This window comes from Zonotrichia leucophrys, chromosome 22 (assembly GCF_028769735.1).
Source record: "Zonotrichia leucophrys gambelii isolate GWCS_2022_RI chromosome 22, RI_Zleu_2.0, whole genome shotgun sequence".
NCBI classification, from domain to species: Eukaryota; Metazoa; Chordata; class Aves; order Passeriformes; family Passerellidae; genus Zonotrichia; species Zonotrichia leucophrys.
This window is the reverse complement of record NC_088191.1, coordinates 5,094,588-5,111,658: the sequence shown is the minus strand read 5'-3', so window position 1 is coordinate 5,111,658 and position 17,071 is coordinate 5,094,588. Positions and strand designations below refer to the sequence as shown.

At 50.2% G+C, this 17,071-nt stretch overlaps 1 protein-coding gene across 3 annotated transcripts in view; it reads left to right on the top strand.

Moving 5' to 3' along the window:
• DOCK5 (dedicator of cytokinesis 5) overlaps positions 1 to 17,071 on the top strand; it is a 91,118-nt gene that overhangs the window by 11,713 nt on the left and 62,334 nt on the right. For all 3 annotated transcript variants that reach the window (XR_010442617.1, XM_064730967.1, XM_064730966.1), the window contains exons 2-5: positions 4,252 to 4,335; positions 10,978 to 11,018; positions 11,849 to 11,904; positions 12,688 to 12,784. Coding sequence is in view for 2 of the 3 variants with exons in the window: in XM_064730967.1 (XP_064587037.1) it covers positions 4,252 to 4,335; positions 10,978 to 11,018; positions 11,849 to 11,904; positions 12,688 to 12,784 (278 nt within the window). In the remaining variant the exon portion in view is untranslated. The remainder of the gene's footprint in view (positions 1 to 4,251; positions 4,336 to 10,977; positions 11,019 to 11,848; positions 11,905 to 12,687; positions 12,785 to 17,071) is intronic.

The window sequence follows — 17,071 nt, the reverse complement described above, 5'->3', positions numbered from 1 at the left end:
AGGAATTAATCTGTGGGAAAAATGGGGTCTAGGAATTAACAGAAGCATGGAATCATGGAATGGTTGGGTTGGAAGAGACTCAGCAGCTCATCCCATCCCACCCTGGCATCCAGGGACACCTTCCCCTGTCCTGGGGTGCTCCAGCCTGGCCTTGGGCACTGCCAGGGATCCAGGGGCAGCCCCAGCTCCCTGGGAATCCCATCCCACCCTCACAGGGAGGAATTCCTGCCCAACATCCCATCTAACCCTCCTCTCTGTCACTTTGAAGCCGTTCCCCTGAAAATGCCACATCTGTCCCTGGTTCCCCTGAGCCCAGCTCAGGTTCCATGGGCTGCTCACAGACCTCTTGCAGGCTGAGGCTTCTCCCTGGGCCCTTGCACACAGAGGAGCTTGGTGGGGTTTTTAAAGTGTGTTTGGGGGTTTTTGCTTGCAGTAGAATTGTGCTGTTGTTATTGTACTTGTTGTTTTGTGCCTGGTCTGAGGGCCTGGCTCAGGGCTGTGTGCTGGGGCTGACCTGTGCCCAGGGCAGTGGCAGGGCCAGAGCTGCTCCCTGTGCCACCCTGGGGAGCCCAGGCTGTGCCAGCTTTCCTGTGCCACTCCTGCAGTCCCTGCTTTGGGGTGACTTTGGGCCAGAGCATCCATCCCCAGGTTGTGCAATGCCCTCAGGGTCCCTCCTCCAGCCCCTCCGAGGAATCACCCTCTGCCCTGGAGCATGAAAATTGCTGCTTATCTTCAATTCTGGCCCTGGCTGTGCCATAAAACCAACTGCTCGTGGAATTATCTGCTGCCCTTTCCAAACCTGATGGATTCCATGGGCTGGGTGCCCTTGGAAAACACATTCTTCACCTTTTAACCAAACTGAAGCACTAAACCAAACACGAGACATTGCCTCCAGTCATGCTGGAAGAAATGATCATTAAACAAACCCAGGCTCGTGTTTTCCACCTCTGCCTCCGTATTTGGATTAAATTTCCTCAATTTCAGTGCTGCTTTTCATCTGGGATGATGAAAGGAGCAGGATCAACACTCTGAAGTGAATTTCAAAGGACAAAATCGCAGCTGAAGTTTAGCTCGGAGCAAAAAGACAACTTCAGATATTGCTGCAAATTTGAATACAAAAGTCTCTGTATTATTTTTCCTTCTTCCTTTCTTGCTGCTCTGTCAGGATTTAAGTGGAGGGGTTTTATTTTTCCACACCGTGCCCATGTTAGTGATGTGAAGCTTCCTTTTCCTTTCAAGTCAGTGAGAGGTCAGGGAGGGGGCTCCCAGCACAAATCCCTGCAGATGGGATGGCTGGGGACAGCTCTGACTTCCAGCAGCAGGAAACTTCACTGCAACCAGCAAAGTTCCCAGGGAAAATATGCCAGCAATTTGTCTTTTATAATCTTGTACATAAGCATGAGGGAGGAGGTTTCAGACAGTGACCCTCTGTTCTGGCTTAGTTCAGTCTGGCAGGGCAAGGAAAGATAAAATTGACTTTTTTTTGTTGGTTTTTTTGATGTGGGAGTTCCTCCAGGTTGTAAATGCTGCGTGTTGGGATGTGAAACCTGCCTGGTGGAGCAGGCAAGGGGAAGGGAAGGGGAGTGCAGGGCTTGGTTCTGTCTTGTGGCTGCTGTGATCTTCAGGAAGGGGAAGGGATGGCTGGGCTGAATTAACTCTGTGTTCCCAGCAGGAAGGCTGGGCCTGTGTCCACCCACCTTTCCCTGGGCAGCATTTGATGGGAAAAATGCAGCCTGGTGTTTGTATAATGGGTGATTGTCCCAGAAAAACCCATGGGGGCATGTGGGGATTGTGTGTGGGAATCCCTGGGTGCAGCAGCCCTGCAGGGGCCAGGCCGGGGGGGAACTGGGGGGGCTGCAGGGCTGGAACCCCTCTGCAGGGCTGGAACCCCTCTGCAGGGCTGGGAGAGCCCGGAATGCTCATGGGAGGGGAGCTGGAATGCCTCAGCTGGGAGGGAGAGCTGGGAGTGCTCAGCTGGGTCCAGAGAGAGATGGAAATGCTCACCTGGGGAGGGGAAATTCCAGGGAGAGCTGGGAATGCTCATCTGGGTCCAGAGAGAGCTGGGAATGCTCAGCTGGGGAGGGCAGAGCTGGGAATGCTCACCTGGGGAAGGGAGAGCTGGGAATGCTCACCTGGATCCAGGGAAGGGTCCAGGAGAGATGGAGTTCCATTGGAGAAGGATCAGGGAGATCTGGGAATGCACTGGAAGGAGCTGGATGTTCCTGGTCGGAGAGATGGAAGGTCATGGAGAGGTCCAGAATTGGGAATGCTCACCTGGGAGGGAGAGTGGGATTCACCTGGAGGGAAATTCCAGAGAGAGTGAGAATGCTCACCTGGGGAAGGGAGAGCTGGGAATGCTCACTGATCCAGGGAAGGGAGAGTGGGAATGCTCACTGGATCCAGAAGGTCAGGAGAGATGGAATGTTCATCTGGAGAAGGATCCGGAATCTGGAAAGCCCACCTGGGAAGGAAGGATCCAAGGAGAGCTCAGAGCCCCTTGCAGGGCCCAAAGGGGCTCCAGGAGAGGGATTTGCACAGGGGATGGAGGGACAGGACCCAGGGAATGGCTCCCACTGCCAGAGGGCAGGGCTGGATGGATATTGGGCAGGAACTGTTCCCTGTGAAGCTGGGATGGAATTCCCAGAGCAGCTGTGGCTGCCCCTGCATCCCTGAAGTGCCCAAGGCCAGGCTGGAGCCCCTGGCACAGTGGGAGCTGTCCCTGCCCTGGCACTGGATGGGATTTAAATCCCCTCCCAAACCACTCCACACTTCTCATTCAGCTTTGGCCATGAACATTATCCAGATTTTTCTGTTAGAATGTGAATGGAATTTTTACTTCTGGGCCAGGTCTGGGGTGTTTAAGGTGTCTGGGCCACACAGCCAGCTCACCAGCCAGCTTTAAAATCCTGATTTGCAGCCCCTTTGTGGGGAGGGAGAGGAAGGTGGGTGTGGAAGCAGCTCTTAGGAGCAGAAATCCAGTAAAATTCCTGTGGAAATCATGGATTCAGAGCATTGTCCATGTGTGTGTGGCCCCAGGAAACAAACCCTGCCCTGGGGTCAGGGATCCTGCAGGGATGCACATCCCCAGGCTGCTCCTGCTGGGATGTCTGTGGCCACAATATTTTGAAGAAAGCTCTGATCTGGGAGAGTTTGTGGTGCTGAAAGCCCCAGGCTGTGCTGGAGCCCTCACCCCACGGCAATGGGAGGCACTCCATGGGAATTTCCTGGCAGAAGAGCTCTGGGTTTTATTTATTTATTTCATTTCCAGTCCAGAGCTCCTCAAACACAAACCTTGGGAAGTCTCACGAGTTCTCCTCTGAAAATGTTTGGCTGTTTTTTTTTTTTTTATTTCTTTAAAACAAATGTGTTTGTTCACCAATGGATTTCCTTAGGAATACATAAATATGGGAACTTTGTGTTTGGGAAGATTTCATTGCTGAAATTTAGGATTTCATTGCTGCATTCAGGATGTGATCTATTCTTAAATCAGTATTTTAAATAAATCAGGGGGTCTGGGTTTGATCTGCTCTGACTTTGCTGACAATTCCTTGAACCACAGCAAAACATTTCATTGATTTTATGTCTTTTTACTTGGTTTGAAAGGAAATTCCATTTAAACTTTCTCACCTGGCCCCAGAGGGCTCTGCTTTGCCCAGTGAATCTGCAGCAAGTCCCAGGGAAAAGGCACTCCAGCACTTAATCCTCTTCCCCTGGAAATCCCATCAGCATCCAGCTTAACTTTGTCTTTGGGAGGGATTAAATTCACACAGAATCCCAAGTTTTGGTGCTAAAATTGGTTCTTGGCTGGGGAGAGCCTTTGGCAGCAAACAAGTGTGATTTGGTTTGGGAAGGAGTGGTTTGGGGTGGGATGGGGTGGGTTTTATTCCAGCATCCCATTTCTGGTGTGTTCTGATGCTGGAGACAGACTGGAAAATGGTGATTACAGAAGTGATGTGCGTGAGGTGCTGGCGGCTCTGTGGGCAGGTTTTTGGCCAGGTGGGAATGCTCAGCTCCCCAGAAGGTGTCCCAGGCCTGTCTGGAAGGTAAAACCCCCTTTGTTGTCTGTTAGTGATGCTTGTCCATGATAAACTCTGCAGACTGACACATGATGCCCTTTCCCAGTGTATTCCATACCCAGGGTGACTCCATCCCTTTGTTCCTTTCCCAAACCCTGCCCTGCCTTTGCAGAGCCCATTCCCAGAGCTGATTCCCTCATGGTTCTGATTTGTCTCTTTTCTCCCCATTTTTCAGCCATCTACAACTATGAGGCCGTGCAGGACGTGGAGCTGTCCCTGCAGGTGGGGGACACCGTTCACATCCTGGAGATGTACGAAGGTAGGTGCAGCTCACGGGGGCTTTGAGAGGAAAATAGGAACAAATCAAGATCATTTTTCAAATTTTAGATCTGTGTTTTCAACTCCTGTTACACCCCAAAGCACAGGTTTGGTGTGTAGTGGCTGCTGTTGCCTCTTAATTTTTAAAATAGTGCTAAAATGCAGAAATGCAGAGGGTTTCTCATCTCTGTGCTGTTCCAGGCAGAGTTTATCAAGGTCAGGTTTCACCCCAGTGTCTCAAGGCAGCACTAAAAGGAAAAGAAACATTTAATTCTGGCTGTTCACTGCTGGTTTCACCTCTGCTTTGGCTCCTCTTTGGGCCAGGCCAGGCAGCTGTGCTCATGGTCCTGCTGGAAAATAAGAATAATAATTAAAGAAACCCCTGGCTTTTAACCTGAGTGAGTTCTTGATCTGAGTGGATGACAGAAAAGGAGAGGGAAGGGCTGATTAGTTCATAGTTCATGTTGTTTGGAGTTGTAATATCACAAACTGGCATTAAATGTTCTTAAAATGCTCCAGTTGTGGAGCTTCCATGCCCTTTTTGGGCTGTTTCTCCTCATCCTTCACTGGGCCATTTTTCATACCTTAATGTAAACCACAGAGTAAACAAAATTCTTAATTTAAAGATTAAAATGACTCTTGAGTGTTTCAACTCTCGCTATCAAATTTGACTCTTTGACAAAGATTTCAATATTGAGACTGGAACAGAGCCATTCAATCATTTTAAGGAATGCTCTGGTCGCTGCTTCCCTCTCCAAAACTCAAAGGTAAAATATAAATCCAATTATTTTCAAGCAGCATTGATTTGAATGAAGATTCTGTGCTCAGGATCAGCACTGAGAACAGGGAGCTGCTCCTTTTGAATTTGTTCTTGGCCCTTTGCTCCCTTTCCACGCTCAGACCTGGGAGCAGCTCCCAGTCCTGGCAGGTTCTGCCGTGGTTTTACCCTCTGTGGGTGATCGTGGTGGGGGAGAGGGGAAAAAGGGAAATGCCCAGTGGAAATCACTGATTTATGACATTGTTCTGCAAAAAGACACAGGGAAGGGGGAGGAGAACTCCCTCGGGAAGAGGAGGCATCTTGGACTTGCCAAAATTTGAGGGGATTTAGTTCTTTCTCCCTGTTTTTAATTTTTTAATCATTGTTTAACCCCTATTTCTTGTAATCAGTTCAACAGAGAGAGGAACAGGGAATGAGTACATAAATGGCACCTTTTTTTTGGCCTGAAATCTCCCAGTTTGGAGCTTTGTCAGGAGAAAATTGCCTGTGAATAGTTTGGGAGAGACGTGAATGTTTTCATGTGTGGAGGGGAAAGTGATGGTTCCCAGATGCTGAGCCATCAGTGGGGAGCAGGAATCTGTGCCTGAGGCACCTCAGGGCACCAAAAATTCCCTTTTTCCAGCAAGAGCAGCCAGAAATCCAGGCCAGACAGTTGGGAGTGTACAGGAGGAGATGCAGAGATGGGGACTCTGCTCTAATTTCCCATAAATTCACCTCCAACCCTCCCCATTCTGATATTCTGCCTGCCTGGAAGGAGCTTCTTGTTCTTCCCCAATCTCTTTTTTTGGGCTATCAGCTCTCAGCTGTGTTCCCAGCTCTCTGGGGGTCTGGTTTGGAGGATAAATGTTCTCACAAGAGGCTTTTTCTGCTCCTTTTCATGCTAATGCTGCCTGCTCACCACTGGAGCTGATAAAAACTGGTTTTGTTCCTCTAATCACTGCTCTTATCTGGACACACAAGCCTCGAGTGAGGAAAAGTTTCCATGGAAGCAGGGCGGGGGCTCTGAGGGAGGAAAGGCTGGAGATGCCCTGTGGAGGCATTTTTGGGGCTGGGAGATTCCCCATGAAGTCATTTTTTGGAGGGTTGGGACATGCCCTGTGGTGGAACTTCTTGGAGCTGGAGATGCCCTGTGGAGTCATTTTTTGGGGCTGGAGATGCCCTGTGAAATAATGAAATATGGGAAATAATTTTTGGGGGTTGGAACAAACCCTGTGAAATCACTTTTGGGGGTTGGAAGATACCCTATAAAATAATTCTTTGGGGTGGGAGGAGGAAGTCCTGTGAAGGCACTTTGGGGTTGGGAGATGCCCCATGAAGTCATTTTTTGGAGGGTTGGGACATGTCCTGTGGTGGAACTTCTTGGAGCTGGAGATGTCCTGTGAGATAATGAAATATGGGAAATATGGGAAATAATTTTTGGGGGTTGGAGCAAACTCTGTGAAATCATCTTTGGGGGTTGAGATAATAATAATTTTTTGGGGTGGGAGGAGGAAGCCCCATGAAGGCATTTTTGGGGCTGGGAAATTCCGCAGGTAGTTATTTTTTGGGGTGGAAGATGCCCTGTGAAGGCATTTTTGGGGTTGGGACATGCCCTGTGGTGTAACTTTTTGAGGGCTGGAGATGCCCTGTGAAATAATGAAATATGGGAAATATGGGAAATAATTTTGGGGGTTGGAGCAAACTCTGTGAAATCATCTTTGGGAGTTGGGAGATACCCTATAAAAAATTCTTTAGGGTGGGAGGAGGAAGCCCTGTGGAGTCATTTTTGGGGGCTGGGAGATTCCCCATGAAGTCATTTTTTAAGGGGTTGGAACATGCCCTTAAAAATAGTGTGATTTTTTGGGGCTGGAGATGCCCTGTGAAACAATTTTTGGGGATTGGAGCAAAACCTGTGAAATCATTTTTGGGGGTTGAGAGACGCCCTGTAAAATAATTCTTTGGGGCTTGCAGGAGGAAGCCCTGTGAAGGCATTTTTTGGGAACCCAAACCCTCTGGGCAGTCCCTGCAGTCAGGTGCTGCTCCTGTGCTGCCTCACAGTGCCAGGAAACTTCCTGAAATTGCAAAATCCCTGCTTGATTGTGCTGCAGCTGCAAGGGCTGGAATCACAAAATATCCTGAGTGTGAGGGACCCGCAGGAATCATCCAGTCCAACCCTGCACAGACACCCCCAAATCCCAGCCAGACTGGGGCTGAGGCTCTGAACATGCTTTGCCTCTTTGTTTTCCAAGCCCCAGGTTCCAAGTTAGGCTGATGCTGTGGGGGTGGGTGGTGAGGGCACCTGGGAAGATTTGGGGGAGATAACACAGGGGGTGATAAAACAGGGGGGATCACACAGGGGGTGATAAAACAGGGGGGATAAAACAGGGGGTGATAACACAATGGGGATCACATGGGTGATAACACAATGGGGATAAAACAGGGGGGATCACACAGGGGGGATAACACAGGGGGTGATAACACAATGGGGATCACACAGGGGGTGATAACACAGGGGGTGATAAAACAGTGGGGATCACATGGGGTGATAACACAGGGGGGATAAAACGGGGGGGATCACACAGGGGGTGATAACACAATGGGGATAACACAGGGGGGATCACACAGGGGGTGATAACACAGGAGTGCTCACATTGGGGGGATAATACAGAGGGTGATAAAACAGTGGGGATCAGCCAGGGGGATCAAGAAGGAGTGATAACATGGGGTGATGAAACAGTGGGGATCACACAGGGGTGGATCACATACAGGGGATCATGCTGGGAGTGATAACACAGTGGGGATCACACAAGGGGTGATAACACAATGGGGATAAAACAGGGGGTGATAACACAGGGGGTGATAACACAATGGGGATAAAACAGGGGGGATCACACAGGGGGTGATAACACAGGAGGCTCACATTGGGGGGATAATACACAGGGTGATAAAACAGGGGGATCAGCCAGGGGGATCAAGAAGGAGTGATAACATGGGGTGATGAAACAGTGGGGATCACACAGGGGGTGATAACACAGGAGGGATCACACAAAGGGGATCACACAGGGGGTGATAACACGGGGGATCACACAGGGGGTGATAAAACAGTGGGGATCACATGGGGTGATAACACAGTGGGGATAAAACGGGGGGGATCACACAGGGGGTGATAACACAGGGATGGATCACATACTGGGAGTGATAACACAGAAAGGATCACACAAAGGGGATCACACAAGGAGTGATAACACAGGGGGATCACACATGGGTGATGATAACACAGGGGGATCACACAGTGGGGATCACACAGGGAGTGATAACACAGGGGGATCACACAGTGGGGATCACACACAGCAGGGATAACAAGGCAGGGAATAACAGAAGGGGATGACCCAGGGAAATGGATTCATTCCTCTGCCCTGCAGCGCCCCTGTGCCAGGGATTGGTCAGGGGGTGGCATCCCTGGAAATTCAGCTCCAGCTTGGACAAAGGACATAGGGAAGGAGGTCAGAGGGAAGCCACAGGCTGAGCAGTGTGACTGAAGGTTCCAGATGTTTCCAGTACAAGCTGTCCATGGAGTCATTGAATGCTTTGGGTGGGAAGGGACATTAAAATCATTCTGTCCCGGCCCCTGCCATGGGCAGGAACATCTCCCACTATCCCAGATTGCTCCATCCTGGCCTTGGGCCCTTCCAGGGATGCAAACACTTGCAGAGGTGTTTCTGTATGCCAGTGACAATCTGGGTAGGACACCTGAGAGCTCTCAGATCTCTTTTCTTGGATCCCTTTTACGCACACAGAGCCAAACCCACTGCACATCCCAGGGCTGTTCAGGTCCCACACTGCAGAACGAGGTTTTGTTGTCCCCTCATGTCTCTGCCTGCAGAAGGGCAGGAGCTCTGGACAAGATTTCTCCCTCCCCTGGCAAGAAGACACTCAGTGCATGTTCCTCCTGCCTGCCAAGGGTTCAGCACAGTGCACGTGCTGCAGAATGCAGGAGAAGCAGGGACTGGAAAAGGAACCTCGCTGCCTCCAGGACTGTGGAGGCTGCTGCAGTGCAGGGAGCCTGGCCTTGAGCAGGGAGGATGCTTTGCTGTTGAGGGGAACCTCTCCCAGTCTGCAGGATTTATCATGATTGTTGTTAGCTGTGGGATTTCAGGGGAGCTGTGGGTGGAAGGAATGTGTGCTCACATACCGTGACCCCTGGCAGGTTCTGTTCTGCTGAAAAGAAGTTTACCTTGAATTTGTTCCTGCTTTCAGTCAGCCCTGGGGAGGGTGAAGCAATGCCCTGAGTGCTGTGGGACAGGACAGGCCCCCAGGAGGAGGAACAGGGACCTTGTGGTCCCACATGTGACCTGGCCTTGCATCACTGGGGAGAGCTCAATCATCACTGGAGTGTTGTCCTTAGATTTTTCTTTTCCATACTGCATAAAATCCACTTAGTGAAGGGTAAAGTTGACGACTTGATCAACTAAAAAAAAACCAACAAAACAACAACCCCCAAACTTTTAGTAATTTCTTTGCAAGTCTGCTGTTTTTTTGTTTTCACTCAGATTTCACTCTGAGTGTTGGAGCAGCTGAAATTCTCCATGTCATCATCAACTGCAAAACCTTTCTCCATTTTTAGCCCATCTCTGCTTGGGGAAAACACTCAAACACTTAAACAGTCTCATTCCTCTGAAGATTTAAGCAGATTTTGGGTTTCTTTTCAAGAAATCATGTAATTAACTGACCACTGCCCAAAGATTGATGTTCCTGTTAGTGATGGATAAAGTTACTGAAGGTGGGAGCAGAATTCCGACACAAGTTGCATGAGGTGCTTGCAGAAACAGCTTTGCACAATCAGGCCCAACGTGCTTTTATGCAATGATTGCAAAATATTTTACAGGAATGGGGGGAAGGCCAGGGGGCCCTTTGAAACAGGAGGAAGTTGTGCTGTCAAAGGGCTGAACGTGTTAAATGGGATTGAAATCCCTCCTGGTAAATTCCATGAGCTCTGTCTCCCACCCTGAGTAATTTGTCCTTTCCCCTTCAATTAATGACAACTTAGATAAAAATAGAACCTAAATCTTCTCATCCCTAATCCAGGACCTCATCCATGGCTCCATGAGCAATGGATAATCTTGTTTTCCTCCTGTGGAAAGAAATGGAATTTCTTCTTTCCTCCTAACTTATTACTGGAATATTGGAAGTTTTGAGGTGGAGGTACCTCCTGATTGCTGGAGAAAGGGCACAAAGCTGCATTCCAGAAAATAAATAAATAGAAATACAACCACATGCATATAAAAATACTCCAAAAACCTGAATTAAATCATTCTAGGCTCTAATTTATGGTTGAGGAGTGTCAGATCCATGGTTCTTTATGGAACCTTCTTTGATAAATATAGGAATATTGGAGGGACCAACAATAAAACCACCAAAAACAAATCCACACAGAAAAAATTTAAACCCAGAGAAACCAGTCTCCCCTCCTCTCTTCTTTGCCTGATTATTCCCTTAAACCCCTTTGCCTTCTTGATGCTGCCACTCAGCTGGACATAATCTCCTTGGATGGGCTTTAATGTCCCTCCCAAGCCAATCCATTCCATGGAAATCCTGGGTAAAACCCAGGTGCCAAAGAGAGGAGAAATGTTCTCTCAGAGACATTTGCTCCTGAGGCCTGGGCAGCACAATTGTTGCATCTGCCTTAGAATTTTTAGATCTTATCAAGGTAGGATTGATAAACAGGATTTGTGTCAGGGCAGGGAGCTCAGCTCCTACAAACAGAGCTGTCTTCCCAGGAGTGGATCCCAAATTGGTGTTGTAGAAAGGTGGTGAGAATCACAATTTGTATTTAATTGCTGTCAACAGGAACTAATGAAATACAAATATCTGTGTTTGCTTTGCCAGGCTGGTACCGAGGATACACGCTCCGCAATAAATCCAAGAAGGTACGACCTCACTTTTGGGTGGCTCCCATTTTAATTTCACACCTTGCCAGACCCCATCTGGTGCTGAAAACTCCTGTATTTCTTGTCTTAACCTCAGGCAGGACTCCTGTCCTCAGTGACAGAAATCAATGACCTTGAGCTGCAAGTTCAGAGCCATGTGTTGGGAATTCCTCCATTGGAAGCATGAGGAATGCAGTTGGAACTTCCAAAATTACCTGTTCCCATCTCCATACAGGAGATTATTGCTTTATCATGATGCTCTGGGACCTGTGCACGTCCAGCATTAGTTCTGTTTAATGGGAACATCAGAGTTTTGAGTGGAAAATATTCCAGAAATTACACATTCCTGGCTCTCAGCCAAGCTGCTGGAGCTTGGGCTGGAAGCTGCCTGGAAATCCAGGTTCCCCCAGGAATGCTGGCGCCTCTCCTGTGGTAACATCCCCCACAGCTTCTGCTTTTAGGAAGAAAGAGGGGAGAAAAGGGAACAGAAAAGGATTCCAGCATTTCCAGAAGGTTTCTCTGTAACAACAAAAATTTGGGAGCTTTTCTAGGGAGCACAGGGTAGCCTGACTCCAGGAATATTTCATGTCAGTGACTAGTAATTTTCAGGAATTTCTAGCATTTTCTGCAGGAAGGTGAGGGTCATTGGTGTAAAACAAGGAATCAGCTTCTCTGAGTTGCCTGTGTGGAACCTGCTGCTCCTCCCTGTCCTTTTTCCTGGCATACTGGGACATTTCTTGCTCCTTTCCCCTGTTTTTTGTTAAATATCTTTCTGTCACATCCTATGCCACAGTAGGATTGATTTATTTAATTTCTTTCTTTATTTTTAGGGCATTTTCCCAGAAACTTACATCCATTTGAAAGAGGCCATTGTGAAGGACCGGGGGTAGGTTGGCACTTCTTTGGCAGCAAAACCTAGGGAATTTCATTCCCTTTAAACCCCAGAAGAACCAATTTATACAGCTGTGGCTGTCACAAAACCAGGGTGTATCTCCTGAGCTGGACTGGCAATGCATAATTCCATTTTTCAGAGCACTGACAAAGCAGAGCAGTGGGGAGTAGGGGCAGCAGGAGATGATTTGCAGGGTTAAGGAAGCTCTGCTGGACAAGTCAGTAGTGGGGAGGGTCAGTGCAGCTCCATCCAGCTCCCCTGGGGACTCCTGGAAGCCACAGCAGCCTCCTGCTGGCAGCCAGGGCCCAGCAGGAGCGTGGATTCCTTCCTGTCTTGGAAAACACTGGAGGAAATGACTCCTCCTTGGGTTCCTTGAGCTGTATCTGTGCTCGTAAAGTGAGAGCAAAACAGCGGCTGCAAAGGAAGGAACTTTATAAAACACTTCTTTTTCAACTCTTATTTTCAAGTAACTGTTACCATTGCATGTGGGGATTCTTCCAAGTTTAATTTCTGTCTATTTATCCTGGGTTTGGAACAAATCCACAGGGAATAAGAGGAGTGAAAGAAGCTTGAAGCATTTTGCATTAAAAATGGATGATGAATGTGGATGTGTGTGTGTTGAGAACAGCTTAAGGGTCTTGACATCATGTGTGAGTGAACTGTGTGAACATCAACTCCTCTGGAATTTCCATTTTTACATTTATCAAAAAAGGGTGTTTTCCATTAAGTTCAAGCCCTGAGTGTGAAAGCTCTCTCTGATGTCTCCCTTCTCCCCAGGCAGCACGAGACGGTGATTCCCAGCGAGCTGCCCCTCGGCCAGGAGCTGACGGCCACGCTGCGGGAGTGGGCAGTGATCTGGCACAGGCTGTACGTGGTGAGTGCCATGGCTGGGGCTGTGAGGGGGGCTCAGCCTGGGAATGGTGGCTGTGAGGGGAGCTCAGCCTGTGAGGGGAGCTCATCTGGGCTGGGGCTGTGAGGAGAGATCAGCCTGGGGGCTGGGGCTATGAGGGGAGCTCAGCCTGTGAGGGGAGCTCAGCCTGGGAATGAATGGTGGCTATGAGGGGAGTGGGCAGTGATCTGGCACAGGCTGTATGTGGTGAGTGCCAGGGTTGGGGCTGTGAGGGGAGCTCAGCCTGGGAATGGTGGCTATGAGGGGAGCTCAGACTGTGAGAGGAGCTCAGCTTCTGAGGGGAGCTCAGCCTGGGGCTGGGGCTGTTAAGGGAGCTCGGACTGTGAGGGGAGCTCAGCCTGGCAATGTGAGGGGTGTGGGCAGTGATCTGGCACAGGCTGTACATGGTGAGTGCCAGGGCTGGGGCTGTGAGAGGGGCTCAGCTTGGGAATGGTGGCTCTGAGGGGAGCTCAGTCCAGGGCTGGTGGCTGTGAGAGGAGCTCAGCTTGGGAATGGTGGCTCTGAGGGGAGCTCAGTCCAGGGCTGGTGGCTGTGAGAGGAGCTCAGCTTGGGAATGTTGGCTGCACAGGGTAGCTCAGCCTGGGGCTCGGGCTGTGAGGGGAGCTCAGCCTGGGAATGGTGGCTATGAAGGGAGATCAGCCTGTGAGAGCAGCTCAGCTTCTGAGGGGGGCTCAGCCTGGAGCTGGGGCTGTGAAGGGAGCTCAGCCTGTGAGGGGAGCTCAGTCCAGGGCTGGTGGCTGTGAGAGGAGCTCAGCCTGGGAATGGTGGCTGTGAGGGGAGCTCAGCCTGGGAATGGTGGCTGTGAGGGGAGCTCAGCCTGGGAATGGTGGCTGTGAGGGGAGCTGAGCCTGGGGCTTGGGCTGTGAGGGGAGCTCAGCCTGGGAATGGTGGCTGTGAGGGGAGCTCAGCGTGGGAATGGTGGCTGTGAGGGAGCTGAGCCTGGGAATGATGGCTGTGAGAGGAGCTCAGTCTGGGAATGGTGGCTGTGAGGGGAGCTCAGCCTGGGAATGGTGGCTGTGAGGGGAGCTGAGCCTGGGAATGATGGCTGTGAGAGGAGCTCAGCCTGGGAATGGTGGCTGTGAGGGAGCTCAGCCTGGGCTGGGGCTGTGAGGGGAGCTCAGCCTGGGGCTTGGGCTGTGAGGGGAGCTCAGCCTGGGAATGGTGGCTGTGAGGGGAGCTCAGCCTGGGAATGGTGGCTGTGAGGGGAGCTCAGCCTGGGAATGGTGGCTGTGAGGGGAGCTCAGCCTGGGAATGGTGGCTGTGAGAGGAGCTCAGCCTGGGAATGGTGGCTGTGAGGGGAGCTCAGTCCAGGGCTGGTGGCTGTGAGAGGAGCTCAGCCTGGGAATGGTGGCTGTGAGGGGAGCTCAGCCTGGGGCTTGGGCTGTGAGGGGAGCTGAGCCTGGGCTGGGGCTGTGAGGAGAGCTCAGCCTGGGAATGGTGGCTGTGAGGGGAGCTCAGCCTGGGAATGGTGGCTGTGAGGGGAGCTCAGCCTGGGAATGGTGGCTGTGAGGGGAGCTCAGCCTGGGAATGGTGGCTGTGAGGGGAGCTCAGCCTGGGAATGGTGGCTGTGAGGGGAGCTCAGCCTGGGCTCTGCAGGAAGCTCTGTGCCTCTGCCTGGGGCAGGACTGAGTGATGGAATGGGGCCTGGGGGGCTCAGAGTGTTCAGCTGTGGGATGTGACAGAGGCAGGGTGACACTGTGGGTGTCCCTGCCCTGGGGCAGCAGCGCCTGGCACAGGTCACACTGTCACCGTGTCAGGGCTGCCTGGAGGGCCCAGCTCACCTGGGAGATCCAGGCCCTGCTCTGCCTGTCCTTGCCAGCCCTGCACGAGGGCAGGGAAGCCCAGCTGGGCACAGGGCTGGAGTGTGACACAGCTGTGGGCAGGGTGGGCTCTGCTGGGCTGGGAGGGCTGTAGGAACCCCATGGACTGGCTGATCCCCACCCAGAGCTCCCCTGGGAAACAGGGACGGGGGAAGGGGCAGAACCAGGCATGTGCCATGGGGGCAGATGTGACTTGTGACAAAGCACATCATGGAATGTTCTGGGCTGGAAGGGATCACTGATCCAGCTCCTGGTCCTGCACAGACACCCCAAAATCCCACCCTGGGCATCCCTAGAGTGCTGTCCAAGCTCTCCTGGAGCTGTGGCAGCCTCGGGGCCGTGCCCATTCCCTGGGGAGCCTGGGCAGTGCCAGCACCCTCTGGGGGAAGAGCCTTTCCCAAAATCCAGCCTGACCCTCCCTGGCACATTCCCAGCCATCCCTGGCCCTGTCCCTGCCCCACAGAAGGAATTCCTTGGCTGCCCCAAGGCCTCCCATGGCTGGGGCTCTCAGCAGGGTGGGGAAGGAGCTCTCCTGTCCCAAATCCCTGAGCACAGAGTCCCCTCAGCAGTGTCACAAGCTGCCACTGCAGGCATCTGAGGACTGTCCTGCAGCAGGTGCTTCTTGCTCAAAGAAATGAGTCCACAGGGAGTTGCTTTATTTTAAAGACACATTAAAGAGCCAAATTTGATTTTTCTCTGAGCAGTAACGAGTTCAGCCTGCACAAAATGTGCTCCAATACTTTAATTAAGAAGAGGGAGTGAGTTGAAATGAGCTCTAATCACCCAGTGCAAGTTTTCCTACTGGAAATTTCACCAGGCCACAAATAAGTTGTGTTTGTGTGCCACAAAACCACAAGAATTTATTCCACCCTCTCAATTTAATGAGAAGCTCTACGTGATGGTATTACTGTGTGAAAAGAGAGTTTTGTTCCCGGCATTTTTTATTTCTGAATAACTTTCAGGTCCCAGCCTCAGAATCTGTTTTTTTAACAAGCAGAAATCTTTCATGTTCCTGTGCTTAACCACTATAAGTCTTAAAATAGGTTTGGAAAATGTTGTGGTTTAAAATGGATTTGAGTTTATTTTATTTTCCCTGCAGTATGTATTAAAAGAATTTTTTAAAAAGCTAAAGGAGGAAGGAGGCATTTGAGGAGAAAAAGGAAACATGAGGGGATTTTTTATTTTGGCAGCATTTAATTTCACTTCTTTAATTTCTGGGGGTTTCATTGCAGCAGTGGCTTTATCTCCACTGCAGAATAAGTACAGAAATGGGGAGAGTTTTTAATTGGTCTGGTTAGTAGGAATTAGCTGTGGAGATAACTCAGGTCAAATTGAGGTCTGCTCTGAAAATTCACACGAATTGCCTTTCTTTGCAAGCTTTTTTATGTAAGAACGTGGGGTGGGGGTTATTTATGAAATATATCTCAAATATCCTTTCTATGGAGCTAAAAACTCAAGCAGCCCCATCAGCACCGTGGTGTTCACTCAAATCAACTGAGGCTGACCCAAATCACAGGCAGGATTGTTTTCATACCTTTAAATTTGAGGGAAATATGAGTAATTTATGTCATCCCTGTTCATTGCAGAGATGAGAATGGGGAGATAATTGCAATTAGGTTCTGTTTGTGCTGGGTGGGAGCAGGGGGGGTTTGTGGCTCACCATGAACAGCTCCAGCCCCCAGGGAGCACCAGAAGCACCCCTGGCTGTGGGGGAGATGTGGCCCAAAGCCAGCTCCTGCCCTTTGGGCTCTCAAACCCCAGGGAAGGCTCTTAATGCAAAACCAGGCACTGAGTTAGGCTTGAATTTCTCCTTTGGAGCTGAATAACCTCATCACTGTGCCAGTGACTCAAATCTGTGGCAAAAGAGTCAGAATCCTGTCAGGAACTGCCCCACTGAGGTGACAGAGAGAAAGGGAAGCCTGGGCTCCCTTTTTAATGGGTTAAATGTTTTCCCTGACACTTTAAAAACTTATTTACATATCTAAGCACACACTGCCACAAACAGGGTGGGTTACCACAAATCCACGTTTAATTACAGCCTTGGAGCTTGGAGGTGCAGGAACAAGGTGTGGGGATGGGACTGATTTTGTGAGGGTGGAACCAGTGAAGGGCATGGGAAGTATTTTCATTAATTAGAGATGGGAACAGGAATGCAGGAGGGGACTCTTCACCAGGCAGGTTTTGTTCAGTGTCCTTGCTCAGTTGTGCTCCTTTAATATAATCTCTCTGTCTCTTTTATAAAAAACCTCCATCAGAGCAGTCTGGAAGTGCTGGAAATCACTTGCTATTTTTAGTGGGTGAGGTTTTTCTAAAATAATGTCCCAGGGAAAGGTGAAGCCCTTAAAGACACTTAAAAGATCTTAAAGGCACTTAAACCTTGGCAGTGCCAAATGCTGCAGAATTTACTGTGTGGCTCTGATCTTGTGGTGTC